The sequence below is a fragment of the Amblyomma maculatum genome, chromosome 6, assembly GCF_055883805.1.
Source record: "Amblyomma maculatum isolate TAMU_Amacu chromosome 6, ASM5588380v1, whole genome shotgun sequence".
NCBI lineage: Eukaryota > Metazoa > Arthropoda > Arachnida > Ixodida > Ixodidae > Amblyomma > Amblyomma maculatum.
Window position 1 is genome coordinate 78,234,901 of NC_139349.1, and position 12,111 is coordinate 78,247,011.

Below are 12,111 nucleotides of genomic sequence, written 5' to 3' on the forward strand. Positions count from 1 at the left end.
AAAGCTTCTCTAAATCAGCTTTTTTTTTTCTTCTTTCCTGTGTGTTAATTGAAATCAGGTGCATTTTGACTCGGAGCTAGACTCCAAAACATTGAGCAAGCAAAGAAATTACTCATATCACGCTTTTCAAAGAACAAAATTTGAGAACATATGACTATAGTCAAATATGCGTAATAAAAACGCGGTTTATGCCTCTCGCAGGACCCTCTGCATCCAATGGCATCGACGGATTGTCGTGAATGATATGCCCTCGTGCCAGGTAGCGGGACAACGCAGAGCGTGGCAGCTGAAAGGATGGTCATAACACCTTAACCGGATTAATCGCGGCGTCAGGAGAGCCGGTAGACGGCACTGGATGTAGGGCCTCCTTTGAGCAACATTATCCGCTTTTTGTGTGAGCTGTATCTGACTTAGCAGGCCAGAAAAAAAAAATGAAGGCACTTCATTTTTTATGCACAATTTGCATTGGCATTTTACTTTAAGCGAGACTGAGAAGTGCCGACATTGTTCTCTAACCGTTCGTTTCAAGCTTCATCTGGGTCTAGAACGCTGTTGTTTCATCACAAGCCAACTAGCCTCATGGATCGCAATGAAGAATTTTAATTTATATATTTACGATGATGTACAGTGATGCTCAGTGAACAGTTGTATGCATAAAAAAAGGTAAATACCAGAAAACAATAAACGTGCACAAGTGTAGCAAGCAATGTACGTGAAGCTACAATAACAAGAAAAGTATTCGTATGCTGTAAATATTTTTTCAGAATCGACTGGACATTTCTTGCGCCTCAAAGGTGCCACGCGAGTTTACTATTTTGTGACGTACCTAATTTGTTCCCTACATTTTACAACTGATAGCTCCAGAAGGTGATGTCAGTAACCGATAGGTAGCAAGTGGTGTAAGCGGGTGTCCTGCACTCCAGGAGGTGATGGCCAATGTTGAAGATGACGAAGAACAAGGCGGCAAAGAAAAATTTGCAAAAGAAGGGATCCTGAAGCCGAATTGTTGAACAAGTTAATGCTGGTGGTGAAATGGCTAATTTTATGTTTGATTTATCTTTCCTTCTCCCAAAAAGAGTGGCCTCCTGTGACGTCATTGCCGGAAAGCCTTCAGGCAACGTCTTTTACGGCTCTGGTTCCGCAGGCATTGCTAACCGATGGCATTGTACGGGGAAAGTCATTCCTGCACAAAACAGCCCAGTGACTAAGGAATGTGCAATAACTAAGCGCTCTCGAGTCTGGATCACCCAAGCAACGCACTAAGGTTCGTCAAAACCTTTCCACACAGTTTGCCCCACATTTATTCCCAATAGGGATGCCACAACGGGGGCGGAGGGGGGGGGGGGGCAAACTCGTAGTTTTGGGACCGCTATAGCAACCCGTCTGATCCGCTCGGCTCCCGCAGAGAGGTTAAGAACGAGCAATACTGCTCGGTATGTATTTCAGTCACACTTTACACACCTGGCTTGAGATGGAGGGAGCCTCCGGGCGCGGGTCGCGGAGGCTCAGCAGATGTTGAGGCACTGGATGGGGTGCAGCTTGCGCTGGCTCATGCAGCGGCTCAGACACTCGGACTCTCCTCGCTTGGGAAGGCTGAGCGCCGACGAGCCGCGCGCGGCCGGCTCATCTGGATCTGCGGGGCGCCGCACCGCGCTGCCGTATCCACCGGCTGCCTGAGACAGCGCCGCGTCCGAGGCGCTCACCGAGGCCGCGGCGGCCGCGCCCCGGGGCCACGAGTAGGGCATCTTGTCGGGCAGCACCAGCGGGAAGAGAAGGTTGAACAGGCGGCCCACCTCCTCTACGGCCACCTCCGGGTTGTACTCAGACGACGCACCGGCCGCTGCGAAGAGACGCGAGAGGTACTGCACTGTCAGCACACAGAAGCGAGGTGCAATAAATGACTGGCTTTGCAAGAAATGCCAAGGTAAATAATCTGCTACCAGGGAAGAGGATTCCCGAACTGAGTATATATATAAGAAAAAAACAGTAAAAACCGGTATAAAAATATTTGTGGTTTAGGTTTTGATAACCCTAGCTTAATTGCGAAAGCAACGGCGGAAGCTTCTTTTGCCTGCTACATTATTCCCCCATGATGCCCTATCAGTGTAAGGTGCTACATTATTTTGGACACTTAAGCTCATACGCTACCAGCCCACATATACGGTCACGCTTCAGCCAAGTCGTATGGACGTGCCTGCGTGTCGTAGGGGTAACGAGAATGCAAAGATTTCTTGCAGGCTGATTCTGATATCACCCTCCCATGTGAAAGAAGCGACCCAAGTTGGCAGCTCCTGCCCGTGACATAGGGGTAACGGGAATTCAAATGTATGGCAGGCTGAATTTTTTTTTTTTTTTATGAGGAGACCGTAGCTACGTTTCTTCATGGCATAGCTGCGGCCACCCTAAGTCTCGCTTTGCATGTCGTAATGATGCTTTCGCAATAAAAATACTGCATCCGGAATGATCACCTTAATTTTATTTGTATGTGACCTTCCTTCAATTTTAATGAATATCATCTTAATATTTCTTAAGGGCTGGCACAAGAGTAACATAATTTTGGTTATTGAATAGGATCTGTGTGTATGTGTTCCTAATATTCGTAACTCTACGTTGTGTTCTACACATCGTGCTTTCGTTGGTATGATGCAACCCGTACGGAATGAAAGGCGGTAGTTGCCAATGTACAGAAAGAATTTTTTTTTTGCGTTTGGTTGTAATAAACAAATAGCGCGATTTATGTTCATAAGTGTATATTTAAGATCCGGATCTACACGGTGAGCTCGCGCTACTACAGAATAATGAGTACACATGCGCACATTTCATCACGGTACCGTAGTACATTTCCCTTACCTTTCAGCTATTATATAAAAATGAGTAATTTTGCGCACGTTTCATCACGGCACTGTAGTACATTTCATTTACATTTAAGTACAGTTAAAAAAGCGGTGAAATTATGGCTGCGGCTCTTGCCTCAGCATCGAGAGCCAGCTTGCATCCCAGGGCAATTTTGAGAGAATCAACAGATCCAGCGTGACGTATACCGGAGAAAGCTCTGCGGGTTGGTATCTGAGGCAGCCTTGTTTCCAACAAATTGAACTCGAAGAGCGAGGTTTGAGTTGACACTACAGGTGGAACGGAGACTACGGGTCACGAATCTCAATTTCCGCCTTACCTACACGATGGGCTGGTCGCAATCACTTCGAAGATCGGCGAAAATAGTAGAAACCCCCCTGGATGTTCTTTAAGCGCAACCAGAACAACAAGGTTGCGAAGACGGAAATTGGGGTACCTGGCACGGAGTCTTATTTTCTCCCGGCAGTCCAGCACATCCTAGCGTGGGAGCTAGGAGATATTGTTTTGTCTTTTCTGTTGCGCATTTGGATGTCGTGCCGGGGTGTCAACTTATTCGATAGTTCTGTATTTGGTGTTTTTAGTACAAAAAGGATGTAGGTTTGGAAGAAATCAAATTTACAACAATTATTGTGGGTTGACCTGCATTCAATACCACGACAGCAAGACAGCATCTGCCCGATCTTTCGGTCCTTAGCTTCTTTGTTGTGCGTGCGTGTGTGCATGCGTATGTGCGTGTGTGTGGTGTGCGTGTGCGTCCGTGTGCGTGTGAGTGTGCGTGCGCGTGCGTGTGTGTGTGTGTGTGTGTGTGTGTGCGCGCGCAAAAATATCAGTGAAAAAAGCATGATGGCACGGCAATGAAAGAAAAATAAAAAAAAAACGCGCGGAAAAAAAGATAATTTTAACACATAGCTTTCTAGTCGAATTAGACAGGCAACAACAATACAAGGCGTAACTGTCTGCAATTAACATAAAGGTGTCGTCGAAAATCTCTACTGTAGTTTCGAAACTCAGTAAGGGCATTTCTTTTTCAAGTTGGAGCGCCCTCCCTTTGGCTACTGTATTTCCATGCAGTTGGGTACACAGCTGAACAACACTACTCGAAGAAAGACGGCAGTGTAACAGCCAATTTGTGCAGCACCACGACAGAATCTTGGCTCAAAGGCTGGACGCTGTATCTCCGGGCGATCCGGCAGTGTGTGGTTAAATTCGGGGAAATATGCCCTGGCTCAACATAACGTCGGCCTCAGCCCCTCTTCCCTGCTCATTTCTTTTCCGGAGCATAAAATAAGAGGTAGTTGAGCGATAATTCCCCAAAAGTCTGGGGAAATTATAAAGGACACGTTGTTAATTAAACGGCTGCTGTACTGTGCGCAGCTCTGTCATACGTCAAATAAGAAACAAAGTGGGCCATGCGACCGCATTTAAATCAGACGAACAAAGCGCCGCCATCGGGCCGACAATTGCATGGTGATAAAGAAGACTGCAGGATAACTGCATATGGTAGTAAAAAAAAAAAAAAACAGAAATCTAAAAATACAGCTGGCTTCTGCGAAAGACAGCGAGAAAATGAAGACAGTGTACAAACCGACTAATGAAGTCCGCTGTGATAAACCCAGACTCCCGTGAAGCCTACGGAAGCACTCTGGGGCAGAGGCGAAACTAATTTAACACGACAACTTAGTGACCAGGTGGAACAAAAGCAGTAGCGTCAGTGGCCCGAAACCTTAATTAGAGAACTGGGGCTTTCTTATTGTAATTCCATTGTCTTTTCGTTGCTCTCATCTTGTGGTCCCTTTCCGGCAGAGTACCACACGAAATGAGTTGTATGCTTGGCTGCGTCTTTCTGTGGACACAACGTTTCAGATAGTAACATTGATTGTGTTCTGCTCCTCAGTCAATACTTCTGCACGTTGGAGGAAAATTCGGATGCAACAGCAAACGAAGGCAGTACCTGCCACCGTAAAACATGCCCCACTGAAAGCATGCCGTTCTTTCACTACAAGGTTATGTGCTTCCCGCCGTTAAATTGAGCAGTGCGCGCAAATTTAAATATTAAAAACGAGGTGTTCATGGGAAACTGGGCGCCCAAGCTAGCCGCCGCGCTTTAAACTGCGGAAGCTGTTGCAAAGCCTAATATTCGTTCTGAGGCGCGGAGTTCTATTGCATAAAGGTTACAATATGGACTTGACATTACCGAGGCTTTGTCAAATAAATCACCCAGACAAGTTGTGAGATGCACTGTTCAATATTATAAGGCGTGTTTATTGTAGTCATAGGCACGACAGAAGGAAATACAGAAAAGAGGCACACAATCGCTCCTGATATGATACAATGCTTCTGAGAACAATTTTGTACATATTTCTTCATTAATCAGTTTCAAAAGGATATCAGTGCCGAGGCACGGCACTGATATCCTTTTTCGTTTGGTTAAATAGAAAGGAGGAGGGCTCACGTGATGAATTATTTAGTCCAGATTGACTTGATGCTCCAATATTTTGTTTACAAAACGTTATTGTCAGCAGCTGTAATTTTGCGATGTTCATCAACCTAATCGAAAAAAAAAATCTACTCAACATGGCAAAATCTTTTGTAGCTTTGTAGTAACAACAGACTTTTCTGTAGTTATGTAGAACTTTTTTTGTAGTTGTGTAGGTCTTTTTGTACCATGTTTCTGCTCCAGCCACACAAAATCTTGATGTTGCCACTAAACATTTCTGTAGTCACTTCGAGTTCACGGTCAAAAGCTGTACAGAAATTCATTTATGACAACAGCAACTTTTATTTTGACAGAGTACGTTCGCGAAAGTTCGCACTAACTAGCTGGGAAGCTCACTGTGCAGTTTGAACGAAGCGCTGGTGACGCTTTCGTGCACTTTGATTCTGAGGAATGCCAAGTACACGAGTCATTGTAGCTGGTGATAAGTTTGCAAAAAAAAAAAAAAAAAAAAACTAAACATTTTTATTTTTCGAGTTCTCTGTTTGCTGGTACGCTTGATTCTTGTTCCCGTCGGGCAATGTCGGGTGCTGTTTTGAGCAATACATCTCCCTTTTCCAAGAAAACAAACACCACTGCACATCCAGCATCTGTAATATTTCGCCAGCCTTGTGAGCCTCAAAAAAATTGTGGAAGAATGGATCTGTTAAGTGATGCGGCAGCGCTCAACTCATGGGACAAAAAGGAAGCTCGATGTCATACTCTTCGCGTCAGAAGTCCTTTTTGCGTACTTTCTCAGTTTTGCGGCCGATTGTTAGGCAGAAACAAGAAGAAAAGCAAGCATTTTTTATGCATCCTCGACAGAGTGTCAACAATAACAAAGTTCTTCCGTTGAAAAAATTCCAACACGTGCTCATACTTTAGCAGCCGCAGGGAAAACCTATAAATTCGAAGGGCTATGTCCCCCGAGGCCTAGAGCATCGTCGTCAGCAGGGGGGCAAGGACTGCTGTGAGATTCCCTGCTCCCGTGTACCTCCAAGACCAGCTGGAACGTTTGAAATAGCTGAGCTAAGAGTGTCGCCTAGGCACCAAGCAGTGGAGCAGCAAGCTTTGCCGTATTAGGGAGGAACAGTAGAAACAGCTCCAGCGACATACTATATTTTCTGAACCTACAGGAGTAGGTTGTACAGAGAAACTGCATGCCAAACATCCAACGGCGCGGACCACGAGCCGACGGTCATCAAGAATGCGAAGGCCTCCCCATTGACTTGGCTACTAGAATTAGGACGCCTTGTCCAGCATACCACTCGCTCCCTCTTGTGAAGACCTTGTTGTGCATTTAGCTTCTGAATGCTTAAGGAAAACTGGGTACAGACTGTATCAGTACCATCTCTCGCCAGCCAGTATGGCTACGTGCTGGGCACTCCCGCAGTAATCATCAGTCACACCCCATATCCCTAAACGTGTCGGTCTCATTCAATACAGAGTGGTGTTTCTGTAAAGTGTGGGTTGGAAGAACGAGCTGGGCAGAGCGGTTAAGGATTGTCGGTTTGAATGGAAAGACATGTTAGTTAGACGATTTCGTATTAAAAATAACCGCCCATGCCTCATTTTGTGAGCCTGTATGCTGAGGTTTGTCGCAAGCTCTTTAGCTTGTCTCTTCTTTAATCAGACGATGCCACGTGCGGCATCGATTCTACGGCTAATAAAGGAGCTTTCTCTTAGCGAAACCCTCCAAATCTCTGGAAGCATTAGCACCGGAAGAAACTCACTTGGCTGAATCTTATTATAGCTACACTTGGCCGTGTTTTCGCTCTAGAACGTGAATGTAATAGTCGATACAACTCTTCCCAGACAGCCTTGCCAGTTGTCTTATTCTTGTTATAAGCCATGATGTCCACGTGGCTTATGGGGAAGCATTTTGTCTTTTGATTTCATCGACAAGCTCGGGCATCCTGTGCTTTTCCGACTAAAGGCGCGTCTGTCGGAACGCGATCTATCATCTACAGCAGGTTTTATGCCGTACTGGTGAAACGATGCTTTTTTGCGCCTCGCTTTAAAAAGTTGATCTTTTGGCCCTTGTTAGCGCCGACTTCAGCTCTCCAGAAATTATACTTTTTAGAGCATAGCTCTTTGGCGCCAGTTCCTGAGTCTCGCGTCGTCGTCGTCGCTGTTGGCGGTGCTGTCGCCGTCGGCCTCGTACCCTGGTGACGTCATTGGTCATAACGACATGACCGGATGTGACGTCATCATGTTGTCACACCCGGCCATGTCTAATAACCGACGTCACTTCCGGTCATATTGTCAGGAGTGGTGATGACGTCACCACGAGATTCACTCCCTTGTAACGAGGCGGCTAACGAGCTAGCCCAAGCTCTACACTTCCGGGTAGCCGTCGAACCCCTCGAACACTGGGCATACGACGACCGTCTGCGATATTGCGGGGAAATCATCGACTATTATAAATTGAGACCTGGGCTACCAAACTGGGACGAATATTGGTCGATGATTTCCGCGTAATTTTGCGACGCTCGTCGTATGCCCAGTGTTCGGGGGGCTTGACGGCTACCCGGAAGTAGAGAGCTCGGGCTAGCTCGTTAACAGCCTCGTTACCAGGGAGTGAATCTCCTGGAGACGTCATCACCAGTCATGGCATCATGACCGGATGTGACATCATGATCATCACCGGTTATTAGACATGGCCAGATGTGGCAACATGATGACGTCTCTTTCGGTCATGGCGTTACGGCCGATGACATCACCAGGGTACAAGGCCGACGGCGACGGCACCGCCAACGTCGACGACGACGACGCGAGACGCAGGGACTGGCGCCAAAGAGCTGTGCTCTAAAAAGTATAATTTCCGGAGAGCTGAAGTCGGCGCTAACAAGGGCCAAAAGATCAACTTTTTAAAGCGAGGCGCAAAAAAGCATCGTTTCACTAGTACGGCATAAAACCTGCTGTAGATGAAAGATCGCGTTCCGACAGACGCGCCTTTAGTCGGGAAAGCACAGGATGCCCGAGCTTGTCGACGAAACCAAAATACAAAATGCTTCCCCATAAGCCACGTGGATATCATGGCTTATAACAAGAATAAAATAACTGGCAAGGCTGTCTGGGAAGAGTTGTATCGACTATTACCTTCACGTTCTAGAGCGAAAACACGACCAAGCGTAGCTATAATAAGATTCAGCCAAGTAAGTTTCTTCCGGTGCTAATGCTTCCAGAGACTTGGAGGGTTTCGCTAGGAGAAAGCTCCTTTATTAGCCGTAGAATCGATGCCGCACGTGGCATCGTCTGATTAAAGAAGAGACAAACTAAAGAGCTTGCGACGAACCTCAGCATACAGGCTCACAAAATGAGGCATGGGAGGTTATTTTTAATACGAAACCGTCTAACTAATCAAATCTTTCCATTCAAACCCCACAATACTTAACCGCTCTGGCGAGCTCGTTTTTCCAGCCCACATTTTACAGGAACACTACTCGGTATTGATCGAGACCGACACGTTTAGGGATATGGGGAGTGACTGATGAATACTGCGGACGTGCCGGAAGTGCCCCAGCAGGTAGCCATACTGGTTGGCGAGAGAAGGTACCGATACATGGTGCGCCCTGTTTTCCTGAAACATTCAGAAGCTCAATACACAACAAGATCTTCACAAGATGGAGCGAGTGGTATGCTGGACAAGGCGTCCTAATTCTAGTAGCCAAGTCAATAGGGAGGCCTTCGCATTCTTGATGTCCGTCGGCTCGTGGTCCGCGCCGTTGGATGTTTGGCATGCAGTTTCTCTGTACAACCTTTTCCTGTAGGTCCAGGAAATATAGTATGTCGCTGCAGCAGGTTTTACTGGTCCTCCATGACATGGCACATCTGGCTGCTCCACTGCTTGTTGCCTAGGCGACACTCTTGCTGAGTTGTTTAAAACGTTCCAACTAGTCTAGAAGGTATATGGGAGCAGGGAATCCTATGTCAGTCATTGCCCCACTACTGACGACGATGCTGTAAGCCTCGGGGGACGTAGCATTTCGACTTCATAGGCTTTCTCTCGCGGTTGCTGAAGTATGACTACGCGTTGCAATTTTTACAACAGAAAAGAATTGGTTATTGCTGACACTCTGTCGAGGATGCATGGACAATGCTTGCCGGATAACTTCTCAGAGGACTTGAAGTACCCGCCATCGGTATTTTGGAGGACCGAGTTAGAGGGAAAACAGTGGACAAATTGAAAGATGGCACAGCTAGAGACCCGAAACTAGAGCAAGGTATGGTGAAACTACAAGCGGCAGAGCCTATAAATGGGGAGTGAAAACATACACTAATGGGTTGTCAATGGTGGAAGGAGAACTGATAAAATGTACCACCCATTCTTTACTAGCTCTCTTCGGCTTCATTGTGGGCATTTGTGTGTGACCAATTAACGGTAAATTTGGCTTTTTTCCTTCACGTCTCATACCGAGCCCTTCATTTGCCCCCTCAAGTTTCTGAATAATAGCCTGAAGACAAAAGCGTCTCATAATATACAAATCGACGCTGCCTATAGACAAACTGCGTATCGTCAAATACTTCTCATAGATGGACTTGAAAAGTTGCCATATACAAACTAAAGTAGTTAAAGAAGAGACCACTACATGGCTCCACTCGTAGCTCCTGAAACAATTTTCAAGTTCAAGCTTGCGTCATTTGAGTCTCAGTCTGCCCTGAAAACGTTTTTACCAATTACAAAGACGTTTATGAAATGGCAAAATTGTCTGCTGAAATGCCGAGACGACGTTGCCGGTTGTTTCCTGTAAACTTCAAAGTCCGTCTAGAGATGCTTGACCCTCCACTGAAGCAAATCAATGCCAAAAACTGGAAGATCGCGAGTACACCTGCAGAGAGCTGTAATTTCTTAACAACGTTGTTAAGAAAGACGGAGTACGTCTGTATTGACAAGGTAGAGTGGATATTGCGTCATTTCTGCCTTGCGGACGCGAAACCTTACCACGAATTTTGCCGGTTAGTAGGGCTATCAGAGCTAATGTTTCGAGGCCTTTCTGTGCTCCAGTGCGACTAACCTAGTTGGTAAACGCAGACATTATACCCATCAAAAAGCATAAACGCAAGCTGATATCTCCAACAGCCCTCGGGCAAGTCGATCGAAATGTCTATAGAGAGGTATACTTCAACACAGCCTGTATAGACCCGGGCCTTGCGAAGGAAAATGTACTAGAAAGAATCATCGCTTACGCAACAAACTATGCTAAAAGAAGCACCGACCAAGGTATACGGGCCTGGATGAAAGCTTTCTTGTGCGGCACCATGACAGACGCTCCCGAGGGCGTCTGTCACGGTGAAGTGATCATCATGAAGATGCTTACATAAAGCGTAAACAGAAGTAACTCATGATTATTGGAGGTTCATGTTCATCGCGAGTTTACGTGCTACAAAAGGACTGATTTACAGAGAACGTATCTGCCTACCTAACTGTTTGCGAACAGGTCGCATCAGTCTATGTCGCACTGCGCCAATTCAAATCAGTTTTACTATTTAGTTTTGCTGAACGGTTTTCTGGATAAAAGCTACGTGACTAGGCTCAAGAAACCTAGCGAACTTTTGATTTTTGATTTGGCTAGGGCCTTAAACTGTACGATGAATTGAAAGGTGGTTTCACGATACGGTGACTTTGTGGGCGAATGTCACATCACTTGAGACCATTAAATGTTTGAGTTTTTGCTATGGCGTTGGTAACAGGGCATTTCTTTGACCTCTGCCGTAGGATAGGATTTTGCAACTCTTGTCTTCGTGTCGCGATGCTTAAGAATGGCTGAACATTTTCCCCAGGTGCTCTTAAAGTACCCAGTATTGTGCGGAAATGGGATGAATTGCGAAAGCGGGGTATTTTGTTGCAACGACAACGCATGGTGGCTGAACAAGAAAGGCGAGCTTTTCCTGAACTGTCTTTGTCTGCGTCGTCGACTGCTCACTGAATTCATTCTCTGATCCAGGTGGATTTAAAAGCACCCGTGTTTGCGTGCTGTTGCGAAGAGATGACGCTCTCGGAAGCGGAAATTTATAAAGCTGAACACATGAAAGTGCCTATGTTAGTTCTGCCGAAATCAGCCAGTTTAGAGGGCGCGCTATTAATGGAGTGACGAATGCTCCTCTATATGTTACACAAAGAGGAAGGGCGTCTCTGTCGAAAGGGCATCTTGCGAAGGCTGTACTTTAAGCTCCAAGACTCCTTGGCATTATCTCCAGACATTATTTCTTCGAGATTGGTGTAGTTCAGCAGGAGATCGGTTTTTGATCCACCGAGCTGTTCTCACGACCATTTCAGCGGAACATCCACAAGTAGAGGAGCTCTATTTCAATTGCTGACAATAAAGGCTACGAATCCGGTTTCTGCTCTCTGATGACACTTGGAATTCGAATGTCACAAATAGGTGGTCACTGTCATTCCTTAACTGCGTCTTGGTTTTGTTCTGTATGCACAGAACACTATATATACGAATATAAGAAGCAACTCGAGTCTATAAATCTGAAGCAAACTACAGGGAATATTTATTATTCTTAGCTAGAGAAACTAACTAAAGAATGCTTCAGCAAACTATGGAACAAAATACAGTATTGCTTCAATAAGGTTGGCGACTGGGCGAGTTGGTAGGGATTAATCTTAAAACATCCACAAGTGGAGGAGCTCTATTGAAATTGCTGACAATAAAGGCTATGAATCCGGTTTCTGCTCGCTGATGACACTTGGAATTCGAATTTCACAAATAGGTGGTCACTGTCATTCCTTAACTGCGGCTTGTTTTTGTTCTGTATGCACAAAACACTATAGA

At 45.9% G+C, this 12,111-nt stretch overlaps 1 protein-coding gene across 1 annotated transcript in view; it reads right to left on the reverse strand.

The window, feature by feature from the left end:
- Positions 1–1,505: 1,505 nt before the first annotated feature.
- Positions 1,506–12,111, reverse strand: part of LOC146186071 (uncharacterized) — a 147,290-nt gene continuing 136,684 nt past the window's right edge. The window contains exon 2 of the mRNA XM_084605620.1: positions 1,506–1,840. Coding sequence (XP_084461746.1) covers positions 1,506–1,840 — 335 coding nt within the window. The remainder of the gene's footprint in view (positions 1,841–12,111) is intronic.